Source organism: Dermochelys coriacea, chromosome 16 (genome assembly GCF_009764565.3).
Source record: "Dermochelys coriacea isolate rDerCor1 chromosome 16, rDerCor1.pri.v4, whole genome shotgun sequence".
Taxonomy (NCBI): Eukaryota; Metazoa; Chordata; order Testudines; family Dermochelyidae; genus Dermochelys; species Dermochelys coriacea.
In genome coordinates this window covers 6,509,709-6,528,393 of record NC_050083.1, presented here as the reverse complement: position 1 = coordinate 6,528,393, position 18,685 = coordinate 6,509,709, and the positions used below count along the sequence as shown (strand labels likewise).

Sequence of the window (18,685 nt, the reverse complement as noted above, 5' to 3'; positions counted from 1 at the left end):
CCTCCAGCGTATCTACCACTCCTCCCAGTTTAGTATCATCCGCAAATTTGCTGAGAGTGCAATCCACACCATCCTCCAGATCATTTATGAAGATATTGAACAAAACGGGCCCCAGGACCGACCCCTGGGGCACTCCACTTGACACCGGCTGCCAACTAGACATGGAGCCATTGATCACTACCCGTTGAGCCCGACAATCTAGCCAGCTTTCTACCCACCTTATAGTGCATTCATCCGGCCCATACTTCCTTAACTTGCTGACAAGAATGCTGTGGGAGACCGTGTCAAAAGCTTTGCTAAAGTCAAGAAACAATACATCCACTGCTTTCCCTTCATCCACAGAACCAGTAATCTCATGATAAAAGGCGATTAGATTAGTCAGGCATGACCTTCCCTTGGTGAATCCATGCTGACTGTTCCTGATCACTTTCCTCTCCTCTAAGTGCTTCAGGATTGATTCTTTGAGGACCTGCTCCATGATTTTTCCAGGGACTTAGGTGAGGCTGACTGGCCTGTAGTTCCCAGGATCCTCCTTCTTCCCTTTTTTAAAGATGGGCACTACATTAGCCTTTTTCCAGTCGTCCGGGACTTCCCCTGTTCGCCACGAGTTTTCAAAGATAATGGCCAAGGGCTCTGCAATCACAGCCGCCAATTCCTTCAGCACTCTCGGATGCAATTCGTCCGGCCCCATGGACTTGTGCACGTCCAGCTTTTCTAAATAGTCCCTAACCACCTCTATCTCTACAGAGGGCTGGCCATCTCTTCCCCATTTTGTGATGCCCAGCACAGCAGTCTGGGAGCTGACCTTGTTAGTGAAAACAGAGGCAAAAAAAGCATTGAGTACATTAGCTTTTTCCACATCCTCTGTCACTAGCTTGCCTCCCTCATTCAGTAAGGGGCCCACACTTTCCTTGGCTTTCTTCTTGTTGCCAACATACCTGAAGAAACCCTTCTTGTTACTCTTGACATCTCTTGCTAGCTGCAGCTCCAGGTGCGATTTGGCCCTCCTGATATCTTTCCTACATGCCCGAGCAATATTTTTATACTCTTCCCTGGTCATATGTCCAACCTTCCACTTCTTGTAAGCTTCTTTTTTATGTTTAAGATCCGCTAGGATTTCACCATTAAGCCAAGCTGGTCGCCTGCCATATTTACTATTCTTTCGACTCATCGGGATGGTTTGTCCCTGTAACCTCAACAGGGATTCCTTGAAATACAGCCAGCTCTCCTGGACTCCCTTCCCTTTCATGTTAGTCCCCCAGGGGATCCTGGCCATCTGTTCCCTGAGGGAGTCAAAGTCTGCTTTCCTGAAGTCCAGGGTCCGTATCCTGCTGCTTACCTTTCTTCCCTGCGTCAGGATCCTGAACTCAACCAACTCATGGTCACTGCCTCCCAGATTCCCATCCACTTTTGCTTCCCCCACTAATTCTACCCGGTTTGTGAGCAGCAGGTCAAGAAAAGCGCTCCCCCTAGTTGGCTCCCCTAGCACTTGCACCAGGAAATTGTCCCCTACGCTTTCCAAAAACTTCCTGGATTGTCTATGCACCGCTGTATTGCTCTCCCAGCAGATATCAGGAAAATTAAAGTCACCCATGAGAATCAGGGCATGCGATCTAGTAGCTTCCGTGAGTTGCCGGAAGAAAGCCTCATCCACCTCATCCCCCTGGTCCGGTGGTCTATAGCAGACTCCTGTCCTTCCTGAACAGTTTATAACCATCCATGACTGTACTCCAGTCATGTGAGTTATCCCATCAAGTCTCTGTTATTCCAATCACGTCATAATTCCTTGACATCACCAGGACCTCCAGTTCTCCCTGCTTGTTTCCAAGGCTTTGTGATAGGTTTTATACTAGCCAACTAAAGCAGTTAGCAGGTAGCATAGAAATCCAGTGTTTCTGCTGATACAATTATCTGTCCTATTTGTGCAATGCTTTAATACTACAAAAATATTTGTACTTACAAGGGGGGTCCCCCCAAGCAAACCCCTGGTTTAGATCACATGCACACCCACCTTGGAATGGTGGGGACAGCATGAATTTTGCAGCTTGGCATCATCATTCCTCAGAGTTGTTAGCAGCTTTATAATAATTATCCAAGCATTATTTATCCAATTATAACATCATTAAAAGTGTTATGGCACCTTTCCTCTTGCAAGGCACATTAAAGACATCAGTGAACTTAGCTTCGAGACAATTCCCCTGTGTGGTAGATGTGTAAGTACTAGAGAGATAAGATTAAAACCTTAATCACCTGACTGGTACTCCCCTGCTCTTGCTGCTAGATCAAACTGCTTCCCCAATAAGCAGGCACGGTTGAAATTTGTAGGATAAATATGTTTCGGTTACAGAACTGAAGTAGTTAGCAAATACAATAATTATTAGGTTAAGTCAGCAGGTAACAGATGACAAGGTACAGCAGTCAAAGAGCAGCAATGTGAGTTTCTTATGTTGCATTGTCAGGCAAAGCACTATAAAGTTTCCGAGCATATCCCTTTATAACCTCTCCTTTGGTTTTGTCTACACTAGCCTGTTCTGGGAGATCTCCCGCTGTTGCACCACTATAGGTGATCTGGCACTCATATACACAGAGCATAGCTGTTTGTACCACCATGTCACTTAGATTTGCTCTGAGCAGGACTTGATAACATGGTGGTTAAAAATCACATTTGCCTCCTCTATGTGACAACCACTATCTTGGTTGTGAGCAGTAATTGAACCAGGAACTTTCAGAACTAAAAAGCACAAACTACTATTCAAGTACACTATATACACTGGATCATCCTTGTCAACATGTTTGTTGACCCTGTCAAGGAATTCTAATAGATTGGTGAGGCATGATTTCCCTTTACAATAGCTGTGTTGACTCTTCCCCAACAAATCATGTTCATCTATGCATCTGATAATTCTGTTCTTTACTATTGTTTCAACCAATTTACCCAATACTGAAGTCAGGCTTACCAACCTGTAATTGCCAGGATTGACTTTGGAGCCTTTTTAAAAAATTTGTGTCACATTAGCTATCCTCCAGTTATCTGGTACAGAATCTGATGTAAGTGATAGGTTACATACCACAGTTAGTAGTTCTGCAATTTCATATTTGAGTTCCTTCTGAACTCATGGGTGAATAGCATCTGGTCCTGGTGACTTATTACTGTTTAATTTATCAATTTGTTCCAAAAACTCCTCTATTGACAACTCAATCTGGGACAGTCTCAGATTTGTCACCTAAAAAGAATGGCTCAGGTGTGGGAATCTCCCTAACATCCTCTGCCTCGAAGCCTGATAGAAATAATTCATTTAGCTTCTCTGCAATAGCCTTGTCTTCCTTGAGTGTTCCTTTAGCACCTTGATCATTCAGTGGCCCCACTGATAGTTTGGCAGGTTTCCTGCTTCCGATATATTTAAAAATGTTTTTGTTATTAGTTTTTGAGTCTTTTGCTAAGTTCTCTTCAAAGTCTGTTTTGACCTATCTAATTGTATGTTTACATTTGACTTGCCAGAGTTTATGGTCCTTTCTATTTTCCTCACTAGGATTTGACTTCCAATTTTTAGAGGATGCCTTTTCCCCCGTCAGGGTTCCGTTCCCACTCTGAACTCTAGGGTACAGCCATGGGGACCCGTATGAAAGACTCCCTAAGCTCATTTCTACCAGCTTAGGTTAAAAACTCCCCAGGCACAAATTCTCCCTTGTACCTTGGGTTTAAGTAATGCTGCCACCACCAAGCAGTTTAACAAAGAACCAGGGAAAAGTACCACTTGGAGTTCCTCTTCCCCCAGCAATCCCCCCAAACTCTTACACTCCCTTTCCTGGGGAGGCTAGAGAATAATATCCTAACCAATTGATTACAAAATGATCAAAGACCCAAACCCCTGGGTCTTGGAACAATGGAAAAATCAGTCAGGTTCTTAAAAGAAGGATTTTATTTAAAGAAAAGGTAAAAGAATCACCTCTGTAAAATCAGGATGATTAATACTTTACAGGGTAATCAGATTCAAAACACAGAGGATTCCCCTCTAGGCAAAACTTTAAAGTTACAAAAAACTGGGATAAACCTCCCTCTAGCAAAGGGAAAATTCCCAAGTTGAAAACAAAAGGTAATTAACATGCCTTGCCTTATTTACTTTCTCTTTTTGTAATATCAGAGACTTGTACAGGATGGTTTATAGGAGGAGTTTTTTTGACCTGATGCTTCTCTGCTTTCCCCAGAGAACACACTAACAAAGCCTTCCCCCAACAAGATTTGAAAGTATCGTCTTTCCCCATTGGTCTCTTTGGTCAGGTGCCAAGCGGGTTATTTGAGCTTCTTAACCCCTTACAGGTAAGGAGGAATTCTAGGCTACCCGTAGCTGTATGGTTACGACACCCCCTCTAACTGCTTCTTTTACTCTCTTTAGCCATGGTGGCATTTTTTTTGGCTCACTTACTATTTTTTTAAATTTGGGGATATACATTTAATTTGAGCCTTTATTATAGTATTTTAAAAAAGTTTCCGTGCAGGCATTTCACTCTTGTGACTGATCATTTTAATTTCTGTAGCTTCCTCATTTTTTTGTTTAGTTCCTCTTTCTGAAGTTAAATGGTACTGCGGTGGGCTTCTTTGGTATTCCAGTCCCCCATCCCCACATACAAGGATGTTAAATTTAATTACATCACTATTACTGAGCGGTTCAGCTATATTGACTTCTTGGAGCAGACCCTGTAATGCCCTTAGGACTAAATCAGGAATTGCCTCTTCCCTTGTGGATTCCAGGACTAGCTGCTCCATGAAGCAGTCATTGATACAAATTATTGAGTTTTCTATTTTTATAGCTTCTCCAATCTCCCTGAGCATTTCACAAGGTCAGGTGATTGGTAGTATATTCTTACCACTATACTCTTATTATTTAAGCATAGAAATTCTATCCATAGAGATTCTATGGTACAGTTTGATACAGTTAAGATTTTTACTATATTTGACTCGATGCTTTCTGCCACATACAGTGCCACTCCCCCACCAGCACGACCTGCTCTGTCATTCCTATATATTTTGTACCCTGGTGTTACTGTGTCCCATTGATTATCATTGTTCCACCAAGTTTTTGTGATGCCTATTATATCAGTATTCTCATTTAATACCAGGCACTCAAGTTCACCCATCTTAGTATTTAGATTTTTAGCATTTGTATACAAGCACTTATAAAATTTCTCAGTATTTAGTTGTCTGCCTTCATGTGATGTACATGAACTCCTCACTTAAAGTCGTCCCGGTTAACATTGTTACGTTGCTGATCAATTAGGGAACATGCCCATTTAAAGTTGTGCAATGCTCCCTTCTAACGTCGTTTGGCAGCCGCCTGCTTAGTCCACTGCTTGCAAGAAGAGCAGCCCGTTGGAGCGAGCTGGTGGGGGCTTGGAACCAGGGTGGACCGGCAGCCCCCCCATCAGCTCCCCACTCCCCTAAGTCTCCTGTGCGGCAGCTGTCCAGCAGGCTAACAATTGCTGGGCAGTTCAGCTGTCCCTCCCCCCACTGCCATGTGCTGCTCCTGCCCTCTGCCTTGGAGCTGCTCCCAGGAGCCTCCTCCCCCCTGCGCCTGCCCCCCGCTTATCCCAACCCCATCTCCATAGAGCGGGGTGGGGGGGGCAGGGTGCATGACAAGCTGGCAGCAGCTGCTGTCTCAACTTGCTGATCTACTTAAAAAGGCAATGTACTTAGAGTGGGGTCAGTGTACTTAAAGGGGCAAATGTGTGTGTCTCTCACACACACAGGGTGTGTGTCTCTGTCTGCCATGCTGTCTCTCCTCCCTCCATTCGTGCTGCCTTGTAGAGTGTGAGGCTACATTAACAACGAGTTAACCCTTGAGGGCTCAGCTGAGTGCTAGTTCATCATTTAGCAGTAAGGCATTCCCTAGGAAATATCCCCCCCTCTGACTCCACCACTTCAACCAAGCTTCATAATCATCATTGCTGTGTACGGTATTAAATTGTTTGTTTAAAACTTATACTGTGTATATATAATATAGTATTTTGTCTGGTGAAAAAATTTTTCCTGGAACCTAACCCCCCCATTTACATTAATTCTCATGGGGAAATTGGATTCGCTTAACATTGTTTTGCTTAAAGTTGCATTTTTCAGGAACATAACTACAACATTAAGTGAGGAGTTACTGTAAGCCAGTGAGACAGACAAACTGTAGACCTGGTGTCTCTGTTCCAGGAGGCCAACCCTGGCTGAAGCTGGGTTACAGCCAGGGCAAGAGAACCTGATGGAGGTAGGGGTGATCCTAGCCAAGGAGAGAAATAACCCCTTCCGTGGAGAGATAGAGTGGTCTGGTCTAGGGGAAAGACACCCCCCAAAGGGAAAGTCATAGCTCCATACCTCAGTGCCAGATAGAAAGAGACAGGGAAACCTGTCCAGGTAATTACAACTTCTGTCATTAATGTGAAATAGAAAAGGAGCTGATGGCAGTTTCATGAGGAGGCATTTGGATCTGGGTAATCTGGGTGCTTGCTGTCTTGACAATGTACGTTTACCAAATATGCAAAGTTAGGGCACTGACCCAGAATTTCATCGCTAGATTTCTGTACCACTCACCTTGTAGATTTCAGTACCACCTCACCGTGCAGAGAGGCCGCAAAGGCTCTCAACTGAGGCCACGCACGAGCGTGCAGCGTATTTCACCGAACATTTTGGAGCTGACTTATGCTTTCAGCTTTCTCTGATGTAAAGGGTCATGGCTTGAGAGCCTAGAAACTTGCCAAGCAAATTCTCCACGATATGGTGCAACTGATTTTGGCACTTTAAAAAGCCCCAGTAGCTAAGGTTGACAAGTTTTGTAGTGCAGAAGGGACATTGGCTTTCCTTTTAAAATAAGGAACCCTCATCTCATTGAATCTGCTGCCTGCCACACTGGTATAATTGAATCAAGGGTGGTGCAAACCTCCCCCTCACACATTTGTCTCTAAAGAGATGGAAATGCCTAAATTTAATGCTTATCACATGGTACTAACCAGACTCGCTGCACAGCCATGCTAATTACCATTGTCTGAACACAGCTGTTGTAAACAGAGTCCTACATCTTATCTACACTGGGAATTTGCCCTGATTCAAGCAATTGGTGGCCTGACACCCACAGAAACACTATACCCCAGTATACACAAGGTAAGCCGTGGTTTGCACTGGGGTAACATTCCCTGGTTTGAAACAGATGAAAATGGAAGCTTAGCTGCACCAGAGTTGACAAGGCGGGTCAGCAAGTGGCCACCAACAACTGGAATTGGACAAATACGCCATGTATACAGGGTCATGTTTTACTCTCCCTGACCATGGATGAAGATTTTTGTTTGAGAATGGTCCTGTTAGCCCACTATGGAATCTATCATAGGGTATCAAGATACAGTTCTTTTCTTAGGCCTTCCCACCAGGTTTCCTGTCTGACTGATAAAACAGCAGGCAGAGAGGGGCCAGGTCTCTTTACAGCACAGTTGAATTAGCAGCCTTCCCAGAGAAAAAACTCTGTGTCTGCCATGGACATGGAAACAGACCAAGCCCCTAGAATGCTGTTAGTAACAGCTGTATTATAACACATTAAAATGAGGAGGTTCACTACTGGGAACCTCATGCCACTTCCCTAATCCATAACTTCTGCTTTGTCCTTCTGGAGGTCTCATTATCCCTGGTGGCTAGTGCGGTCTCCTTGTGGATAACTATCTAGTTCTTCATATTTCTCTAGCACCCCTCATCCAAGGATGTCACTGTTCTTCTGCGCTGAAGCCCAGAGAGTTAAAGCGGTTTGCCCAAGGCATCAGAAAGTCAGTGGCAAAGACAGGAATTGAGCCTAGGAATCCATGGTTTATTATACTAGCCAATATGCATATGTTACACATCTTGCACACCATCTTAATATGCATTACATATTATATTGTATTGTATACAAATATTCACACAAAGCTTAATATTTGAATGATATTTTGCTTACACTGGTTCACTCCTGCTAAGTATCTCATAACACTTTGCAAAGCTGAAGTCAGCTTTGGCACTAGCAAATACTACATTTGTCAAAATCAAGATACATTTGTTCTATGACTCAGTACTGGTGCCTTCATGGGCAGCTGAATATAGGATCCAAAACAGAGATAAGACAAGTAAAGAACAAAACAACAAGTTAAACAAGATCGTTAAATCCCAGGCAGATTGTGAAGAGCTACAAAAGGATCTCTCAAAACTGAGTGACTGGGCAACAAAATGGTGGATGAAATTCAAATGTTGATAAATGCAAAGTAATGAACATTGGAAAACATAATCCCAACTATAACTATAAAATGATGGTGTCTAAATTAGCTGTTATCACACAAGAAAGAGATCTTGGCGTCATTGTGGAAAACATTCACTCAGTGTGCAGTGGCAGTCAAAAAAGCGAACAGAATATTGGGAATCATTAAGAAATAATAAGACAGAAAATATCATATTGCCTTTATATAAATCCATGGTACACCCACATCTTGAGTACTGCTTGCAGACATGGTGACCTCATCTCAGAAAAGATATAATAATAATAAGACAGAAAATATCATATTGCCTTTATATAAATCCATGGTACACCCACATCTTGAGTACTGCTTGCAGACATGGTCACCTCATCTCAGAAAAGATATATTGAAATTGGAAAAGGTTCAGAAAAGGGCAACAAAAATGATTAGGGGTATGGAACGACTTCCGTATGAGGAGAGATTAATAAAACTGGGACTTTTCAGCTTGGAAAAGAGACGACTCAGGGGGATATGATAGAGGTCTATAAAATCATGACTGGTGTGGAGAAAGTAAATAAGGGAGTGTTATATACTCCTTCTCATAATACAAGAACTAAGGGTCAACAAATAAAATGAAAAGGAAGCAGGTTTAAAACAAACAACAGGAAGTATTTCTTCACACAACACACATTCAACCTGTGGAACTCTTTGCCAGAGGATGTTGTGAAGACCAAGACTGTAACAGGATTTAAAAAAAGAACTAGATAAGTTCATGGAGGAGAAGTCCATCGATGGCTATTAGCCAGGATGGGCAGGGATGGTGTCCCTAGCCTCTGTTTGCCAGAAGCTGGGAATGGGCGATAGGGAATGGATCACTTGATGATTACCTGTTCTGTTCATGCCCTCTGGGGCACCTGGCATTGGGCACTGTCGACAGACAGAATACTGGGCTAGATAGACCTTTGGTCTGACCCATTGTAGCCATTCTTATGGAATATTTTATTGTTATTAAATTAAGGAACAGTTGCAAATGGGTGGGTTGGATTTTAGTGATGAACAGAGAGTTTTGTAATTTGTAAAAATCACACTATAAATATAGCTAGCTTAAATGCATATTATGGAAGCACACTTTCTGTGTAAGGTGAACATCCTGCAAGATAAAAATTGGTTCCTGGAAGGAGGGTGTATGTGTCTCCTTTTAGTATTGTACTATTTTGTCTATAGAAAATAAATTTGGCTAAGTGGGGTTGATTGATCTCTTGAACATTTTTCATAATGAACCACAAGTATAGTCAAGTAATTGGCTATACAGAGTAATTAAATTTATATTGTGGTAGCAAGTAGAGGCCAACTGGGTGTGGCTCCATTGTGCAAGGTGCTCTAGAAACACTAAGACCACAGTTCTTCCTCTTTGGCTGTTGCTTTGTGTAATACAGCTAGTTTCTACATTCTGCAGCCAATGACATAAAGTGGGAGTAGTATAAGGGCCCTACTGTGAATCAAACCCTAACCCCGCTCCTTGACCCCTTAAGACTCATCCCCTGACCCCTTAAATCTTGCCTTCTGTCACCGGAAGTCCTGCCCCATGGGGGTATTACTTCCGGGGTCAAGGTTGCCACATGACCAGAAGCAAGGTGTGTCATGTGACCCCTCTAACAACTCCTCCCACTTCCCTCTACCAATCAGGAGGGGTTTTGCCCCTGTAGGACTGCTCTGAGAGGAGATTTGACCAATCAGGGCAAGTTCTGCAGCGGAGTGTCCTGTCCAGAAGTGGGTCGTGTGACCCCTCTAACAACTCCTCCCATCACCCTCTACCAATCAGCGTTGGTTTTGGCCACATAGGACCACCCCAAGAGAAGATTTGACCAAAATAGGGCAGGTTCTAGGACGGGGTGAACCACCCAGAAGAGGAGCATGTAACCCCTCTGCCAATCAGAGCACAGCACCATCACCCCATAAGTCCCAGCACTGGGCAGAAAAGGCCATTTTTTACCAAGAGCGCATGTTTTAGAAATCGTGGAAACATGGACTCCTTGACCACCTCCGTGAGAACTTCGGACTTTGTTTTAGACCCAAGGGTCTTCAACAAACCGCGGAGAAAGCGCTACATCAGCGAGAGTTCTGAGGAGGAGGAGGGAGCGACTGAGGGGAGCCCTTTTGCCCAGCCATTGATGGATACGCCGGAACTTGAACCCGAAACCCAGCTGCTTGTGAGGCACCTCGATGAGCGTGATGGCCTCGTGTTGTCCATCCCCCTGGAGGAGGAAGGCGAACGCAGCTCGGGGGAGTCGCTAGTGGACAAGATGAATGGAAAAGACAATGCTCAGGTAAATGAATGTTTAAGAAGCGACAGTCGAGGGTTGGGGGTGTAATGGGGCTAGGAACAGGGATTGTGTAAATCAAAAACCAAGCAGTGGGGTGATTACACTGTTTCTTTTCTGAAAAATAAAAGCTCTCGACAGCTCGACAGTGCCTTTCTAGAGGACCCGGAGACCCTGCTCAGAGTTGCATCAAGCAGCGAAGATGAACCGGGCCCACCCTGTTTTTGCTCAACGCCGATACAAAATGTTGAAGAGGACTCTGAGGATGACGGCTATGAGGAATTTAGGAGGAGGCTTGGCATGGAACTGACTGAGCCAGTGCCACGTCGTGAGCGTAAAAAAGTCATGCAGACTATTGTACGCGTTGCTGTTTATGCTGTTCTTAATCACTGTCTTAGGGAAAAGCTTTTTGAAGATTGTGAGGGCTGTGTCATAGATGCACCAGGCCAGTGGCACCATGACTGTGTGACTTGGACTTCAGTGGATATAAACTGCAAGCTCCGGGGCCTGTGTGCTGAGCTGTGTTTGGAAAGCTTATTAAACACTGTTATTGCCATAGGTTATGCTATGCAATGTCTGTGCCTAACCCAAGAACATTAAGCACAAGGGGTGACCTTGATAAATGCTGTGCAATTCAGTGGAGACCCTGACCATGTTTTAAAGAAAATGACCAAACCGGAAGATGCCTGCTTAGAGCATTATATTGACTGTCTGGTCCACACAAAAAGTTACAGAACCCTGCTTAAGAAAAAGGCTATTGGTAAGAAATCTAAAAGGATTAAGTTAGAAAATGGTGAGGGGCAAAACATGCGATATAAAACTTGGTAGCTGTAAATTTAAAAAAAAAATCTATTGAAAAGGACTTTGTGACTATCTGTATTTCTGTTAGTAGGTCTCTGGCCCTTAAGGGAGCTTCAAGGTTTTTTTTCTTTTTTTAATGGATCATCTTGGTTTGTTTTCAAGGAGCTGTATGTCTTTTAAATAAAAAAAATAAATTGTTTGTGAGAACCTAGCTCTTGTGTCTTTTGTGTAAGAGAGACCCATTTACAGCAAACAAGCTGAAATGTATGTTGTAGGAGGGGAAAAATATCCTAAAATGTGTTTACAATAAAACAAACAGGGATGGTTCAGACATGTGGTTGAGTACAACAGAGCCGACTTATTCTGTTGAACTGAATGGGTTTAACCACCCCCACACTGAATAGCCAGGGACCTTCTATCAGAAATATTGACACACCTTGCTTCCGGTCATGTGGCAGCCTTGACCCCGAAAGTAATACCCCCATGGGGCGGGACTTCCAGTAACGGGGGGGCAGGGTTTAAGGGGTCAAGGGATGGGTCTTAAGGGGTCAAGGGGCAGGGTTAGGGTTTGATTGACAGTAAGGCCCTTATACTACTAGTAGGGATAGGCTGTCCATCTGGAAGAAGGTTCTCTTTCCCTATATGCTTTGGTGCTGGGTTCACAAGCCCATCCTGCACCTTGCATTGCTCATTACCTTCAGAGACATTTTTTCTCCTGGTGAGAAACTGCATTATGATTTGCATGGAAGACAAGGGTTCAGCATGTTTTGCTCTTTTGCAGAAATGGGTTTTTCACTGGGTTTGCTGACAGTGAAAAACTGTCTTTTGGTTTAAAGCCTTAAGTCCAGATCATTAACCCCCCTGTAGCTGTGCTGGGCCATTCCAACAGCACCAAGGAAAACAAAAGTTGGCAGACCCAGCTACCTGAGGATTTCCTCTTACAGTGGTTAATTTAGTGGGAGTTGACTGGGAAAAGCATATGGCAAGAGGACCCTTACACTCCAGTGATCCCCTGGTTACAGGAAAGACTCCTTGGAGACCATTACAGCTGGTAGACCTTAGAGCAGTCCTGAGGATGCTCTAAATTATGCCAGGGGATGAACTGGCACCCAGCAGCTCTGAGGATCAGGGTATGTCTACAGTGCAATCATAGGGTAGGATTCCAGCTCATGTAGATATACCTTAGCTAGCTTTAATCTAGCTAGCTCAAGCACAGGAACAATGAAGGAGCAGTAGGGTACACTTCAGCATGGACTACCCCAACGAGTAGTTAGAGTTCCAGGTGGTCTTGCACAACATACACTGAAGTGGGCACTGCCACAGCTTCACTTCTCTGGGACCCAAGCTATCTAGATTAAATCTAGCTTGGATGTATCTCGATGAGCTGCAATCATTCCCCATCACTGCAGGGAAGACACACCTTTAGAGCCACATTTGCTGTCTCCCAACCATGTCGAGCAGAGTTCTGGCACTGCTAAAGATCTGGCTTCTAGAATTTACAGCACCTCTGACTGGTCCCCCAGGAAGTGCTAGAATGGGCCTTGAATCCTGCAAATTCACTTTAAGAACTGGAATTTTCTCAGGGATTTTGAGAAGGACTCATTAAACTTCTCACTAGCAAAGCTGTAGATCAAGGGATTGAGACAGCAGTTCACCATGGTGAAAAGCCAAGAGGCATAATATGCCATTTCCACCTGGTGCAGGCGCTCACAGGACATGTTGTAATACTTTACAATCACTCCCACAGTCCTGCTCACATGCAGTGGCACAAAGCAGATGACAAAGATAGCCAGGGACACCATTATCATCTGTAAGGACTTTGTTTTCATCACCCTGCCCCGGAGGCTCTTACTGTTCATTTTAGCAATGGTAGCTCCCAGCAAGGCATAGCAGGTCAAGGAGATGCCAAAGGGGAGGAGGAAGTTGACCGTCACCTGAAAAATATTGTAGTACAAGTAAAGAGAGGAGAACTCCGACTGATGGATACTCAGGCATTTCATAGAGCCATTGAGTAATGAAGTCTTGAGGATGATGAATAAGGGCAGCCCTTGGATGCATAGGAGAAACCATACAAACAAGCTGAGTTTCTTCATGAAGGACTTCTTCTTCCAAAGGGTCCTGGTGCTATAGTGAACGACAGCAAGGTACCTGTGAATGCTGATGAGCGTCAGGAAGTAGATGCTGCCATACAAGTGGGTGCTGAGGATGAAGACTTTGAGCTGGCAGAGGAACTGACCAAATTGCCAGCTGTTGCCCAGGATGAAATAGGCCACCATCATCGGCACAATGGGAATAAGGAGGGCATCCATTAAGACTAGGTTGAACTGAAGGATCATGCCAGAATTCCACTGCTTGATATGGAACCAGAATATCCACAGACTGGCGCTGTTCAGAACAAGGCAAGCCAAGAAGAGGATGCTCAGCAGGATGGGGATGACATGGGGCAGCACCTGTGGCTTGCATTCTGTGCTGGCGTTTGTGACAGGATGAAAGCTGGTGGCGCTAAAGACTTGGGAAGAAGTCTCCATACTTTGGCTGACCTGCAGCAGAAGAGAAAGTATTGACACTTTTAGGGTCCATCTTCTCTCCTTTGATGAGATAACGAGGAGCTGAATTTTAGAACAATGCCAGGAAGTGCACCAGAAGCAGGTTTGCAGCACAGTTACGGGGTCTTGCAAGTCCACTGCAATATGATGTCCCTGTGGCCAACAGCATCTGCCAAGCATATTAAACTAAGTATTTAGCCAACCAAAGAATGAGATACAGTAGATATGAAAGGGGTGAATTTGGCCTGCTCTAAACAAATGCAAAACCATGGAAAACAATAGCTTTGAGCCTGCTTATACCAGAGTTGAATTTTCCCCGTGTATTACGGGGAAAGCAAAAAGGTTACATATAGAGCACCAAGCAAATTATTATGTGTGGGTCCTAGGAAATGAAGTCCTGTCTGCTCCCCATAGACCTGTAAACACCTGTGATGTTTTTCTTAGTAATAGGGGCTTACTCTAGCATCTTTGGCCAAAAGACTCCCCTCTTCCCAATGTTGTGCAAGGCATTTTACGTGGTTGATTGCTGCCCTTTGCTGCAGAGATGGCTGCATTTCAGTTTTGTGGCATACTTTCTGAAGCACTTTTGGATTCTTCAGTAACGTAAGATATTACTAAAAGAAAAGGAGTACTTGTGGCACCTTAGAGACTAACAAATTTATTAGAGCATAAGCTTTCGTGAGCTACAGCTCACTTCATCGGATGCAAGTGAGCTGTAGCTCACGAAAGCTTATGCTCTAATAAATTTGTTAGTCTCTAAGGTGCCACAAGTACTCCTTTTCTTTTTGCGAATACAGACTAACACGGCTGCTACTCTGAAACCTGTAAGATATTACTGACTACCCCAGGGGAAAAGTTGGAACAAATGAGCTGTGACATTGTATTTTTAACACTTGGTTCCAAAAGCCATAGCATTAATTTAAGGCCACTTGTAAAATGCTGGAATCATCCACTTTAGAAAGACTTCACACCAGTTCAATGAAATATTTAACTGCATTTCCCTCTCGGTGCATTGTCTTATGGGTATTGTAATTTAGGTGGATCTGACTCAGAAGAAAATATTTCAGTTCAATTTTCCTGATGACAAATTGGCAAAATGGAATTTCCCTCCCCAACAGAAAGTTTTGATTTTGCAGAAATTGCATTTTCTGTCAGAAAATCATTGCAGCAGGAAATTCCCAACCTCTGGAGGCAGAATAAGCCTTCTAGGTCAGGTACTGATGCTCTCTGAAGTAGGGCTTACCCTCAGCAATATCACTGCTGCACAGTCCTGAGTTCTTTTGTTGAGGGAGGGCAGAGGAGATGAGCGTGATGATGGAATGCTCCACCCCTGCCCTCAAAGTCTTTCCTGGTATTAACCCTCCACCTCCAAAGCCCTGTAACACAGCTACCTTTCTTCCCGCCAACAAGGATTAGATGGGATTCCCCTTTGGGACCCCAAAATGCTGCTCTTTAAATTAGAATCTTCAGGGCTGGACACAGAGCTATGGCTAGGCAGGCACACATCACAGGACTTGGCTAATTTTATCGACCATCACCTGGGCCCACACAAGTGAAGCCCTCGGCCCCACTGACAGGTTGTTTACAGCTCTATTTTCAAACATGGGAGCCTAACGTTGGGGATGTATGTCATGGGCAGTGCATGAGACTCACCATTAGAGAGGCCAGCCATGCAGTCTTACCCCCTACCCCCCTCTGCCAGAGCCTCAAGCACCTGCCTTCCCCCACAGCTGGAGGAGACCCAGCTGAATCGCCCGGGGCTTCTGGTTGAAGCTGAGCTCCTCCCAGCTTGGGGGAGAGGGCGGAGCATGAACGGGGCCAGGGCTTGGCCTTCCTGGCCTATTATTCCCGCCGCCTATGATGTATGTCCATATTAAAGCATCTAACTAGCCATTTCAGGCTCTGAAATCTGCATTTAGGTGCAGGTATTCTGGTGCATAAATGTAGGCACCCTGCAACATCAATCACTGCTCAGCTTTCGAAGTTTGAGTAATCCCCTGAAAATGCCACAGTGTTTTGGGCAAAATGCTATGGCGTACAGTCCACAACTTCTCTTTTTTCATCAGTCATCTTAAATCCTACACAGACCCTGAAAGGAAGCTCATGTCAGACTGCCTGTCAGGCACAGCCAGTGAGCTAGTGCATCTGGTTCTGCCTGCCCTGTGTCCGTAACATGGGTTACAAAACTTTCACAGGGCTCTTCTCTGGAGACCACATCCACAGTAATGAGTTATTCATGGTTAGCTAGCTGGCTGGGTATGGCTGGAGCAGCGTGTGGGAGGAAGTGAGCGTGAGAATGTTCATTGTCCCCTCACAGTCACAGAGATATTCTTAGAACATACAGTTTCATAGTTTATAATGTAGGTAGAAACCTGTAGTTAAATTGCATCATTCTGTTCACTTCAGGGCCACTGAGTGTCTTTATATCGTGGCCCTGAAGAACTGGTTAAGGGATTTGTGAGGGGGTTTAGAGGGAAGTGTTATCTGCTTGTTAGTGCAGTGGACCGAGAATCAGGATACCTGGATTCAAGTCCTTGGTTTTCCACCAGTCCTGAGACACCTTGGGTGACTTTAATCACTCTGTGCCTCAGTTTCCTCTTCTGTCAAACAGGGGAATCTTAATTATTACCCAGTCCAGGGGCTTGTTGAAGCTTAATTATTGTTTGCAAAGCTCTGATGAGGCTCAGGTGAGAAGAGTTACTACTAGACAATTGCAAATTGCTATCAGGAAAGATGATTCAAATTCTGCTTCTTGCTAATTTAGGCTACAAAGCAATTCCTTTCAGATTAACATCATAACCCTTAGCTGCCTCCCAGCATGATCCTCCAAATCAAGCAGCCTATATGGCTGTCCAAGACAACAAATGTTAGGGGGCACCTACTCCAGGCAGCAGTGACACTACCCAAAGCTATGGGCATATTTGAAGTGGACTCATTCGGTTTTCTCCAGAGCAGGAGCTTTGTTGGCTCAAAGAATGACCACGGATTTCAGATGGCCAGCTACCCATTGTACAAAGACAAAAGGCCATGGGCTTCATTTTCCTCTCGTGGGAATAAATCAGGAACAGCAGTGGTATAAAACCAAGGTGAGATCAGGATTGGGCTCAGTAGCTCAAGAACTGGGCTCAGTTCAGAGCCCCCTCCTTGGACCTGATCCGGCTCTCAAGGGAAGTTTTGCCTGAATAAAGAGTAAAGGATCAAACTCTGCATGAAGGAGGGACCAGTGTCAGAGCAAGGACTTACATCTTCTCCTCTTGCATATTGTTGTGAGGTACAACGAAAAGTGCCAGGAATTGCCTACTAAATTGAGAGCAGCTTTAAACTAACAAAACAAACCAGAAAAAGCCAGCTTGAAATGGAATTATGCAAGCCATAAGCTTTGTAATTACTTAAGGGCCAGGTTCTAGACTCAGTCACAGCAGTGTAAATAGAATTACTCTGGATTTATACCAGAGGAGCCGAGAATAGAATCTGACCCTGGATCTCCGAACAAAGCAATCATTTTGGTTTACTAATTAGTGTTAAATTCCCCCGGCGTTGGCCTTCATGCAGCCTTATTGACTTTGGGGGGGGGGGGAAGGTTTGCCCGGGTCGAATTGGATGGTGAATTTGGCTATTGTCTCCTATGCACATTCACTGTTAAAAACAGACTATGAATAAGCTATTCCGAACAAGCTGTCGGGGGAAACTTACCACCCTTCTCAGGGAGAGGAGCTGTGCTTCACCAGCTGAGCTGCAGCCTTCCCGGACAGAAGCCACATGGATACAAATTCATTCAAACTTGCAGATAGAGGCAGAGCTGATGGGACAGAAGAGGTTAGGTGGCTTTCAGGAGGAAGAGACAGTTCAGCAATGACACTGCAGTTGTCTAGGGCGTCTCAGTCAGTAGAAGAAGTGGCTGATGCAGTGTTCCAGGAAACAGTTTGACTACTTGCTTTGCAAAAGCACCTTTGGGCTTGTGAGCTCCTGGCCATCTCCCTCTGTGGTGTCTACAAGGCTTGCAGAGACAATAGAGCCTTGAGGCAGTCAACTCCTTCCTCCAAGCAATTCAAGTACATGCCTGTGGAAGCACAACCTGTGCATGGGTGGAATTATATCACTCAGAAAGGGATCAGTCTGCCAGGGGATAAGTGGGATCCGAGCTCCGAAACAGCGCTTGGAAATGGTTCCCCCACCCCCTCTCCAATAATATACACAAATCCAGGAGGAGGCAAGGAGCCAATCTGAAAGGTTATAGGGAGTACAGACCCACCCAGGGCTTGGCAGGCAGAGGGTTAACACTGTCTTGCAGAGTGGTGGAAAGCCCACAAGTGGTGTGCTGATTGCAGGGATTGACAGGTGAGGGTGGCCCGGGGCAGCTGTGATGAGTTAGACAGTCTCAGTTGGGGCCATGACGCACTGCTGCAATACACCCATTTATTACTAGTAATTAAAGTAGCTGGGCAGTGGAGTACTGACCATCTCTGAAAAGCCCTCACACCAGTCCCATGAGGGAAATAAGGATGAATAGAGGATCAGCCCAGGTTGGATCAGCCAGGAATTTACCTACCCAATGAGGACACTGATGACACTGCTTCTGCTGATATCCCTGTGGCTGGCCCAGGAGTAATGCTCCAGACCAGTATAATCCTAGGGACAAGACTGTGTACTGAGGCCAATACTTTTTTTATACAATTCATGATTAATCTGTGGAACTCACTGCTACAAGATATCAAACTTTCAAAGAAAACTCACCTGTGTACTGAGGCCAATACTATCAAACTTTCATGATTAATCTGTGGAACTCACTGC

The 18,685-nt window shown here is 44.7% G+C and overlaps 2 protein-coding genes across 3 annotated transcripts in view; one reads left to right on the top strand and one right to left on the bottom strand.

Moving 5' to 3' along the window:
• Positions 1-18,035, bottom strand: part of LOC119844331 (P2Y purinoceptor 2-like) — a 28,968-nt gene extending 10,933 nt beyond the window's left edge. The window contains exons 1-2 of one of the 2 annotated variants that reach the window (XM_038375001.2): positions 17,588-18,035; positions 11,952-13,888 (exon numbers count right to left, since the gene is read on the bottom strand). In XM_038375001.2, coding sequence (XP_038230929.1) covers positions 12,905-13,876 — 972 coding nt within the window. In that variant the 5' untranslated portion in view covers positions 13,877-13,888; positions 17,588-18,035 and the 3' untranslated portion in view covers positions 11,952-12,904. Of the gene's footprint in view, positions 1-11,951; positions 13,889-17,587 lie in introns of those variants that run through there. The other variant, XR_006276078.1, reaches the window with a different exon arrangement.
• LOC122456911 lies at positions 10,213-11,629 on the top strand. The gene is made up of 2 exons (XM_043498943.1): positions 10,213-10,553; positions 10,689-11,629. The coding sequence occupies exons 1-2, from the start codon at positions 10,251-10,253 to the stop codon at positions 11,145-11,147; spliced, it is 762 nt and encodes a 253-aa protein (XP_043354878.1). The 5' UTR covers positions 10,213-10,250; the 3' UTR covers positions 11,148-11,629.
• Positions 18,036-18,685: the final 650 nt, after the last annotated feature.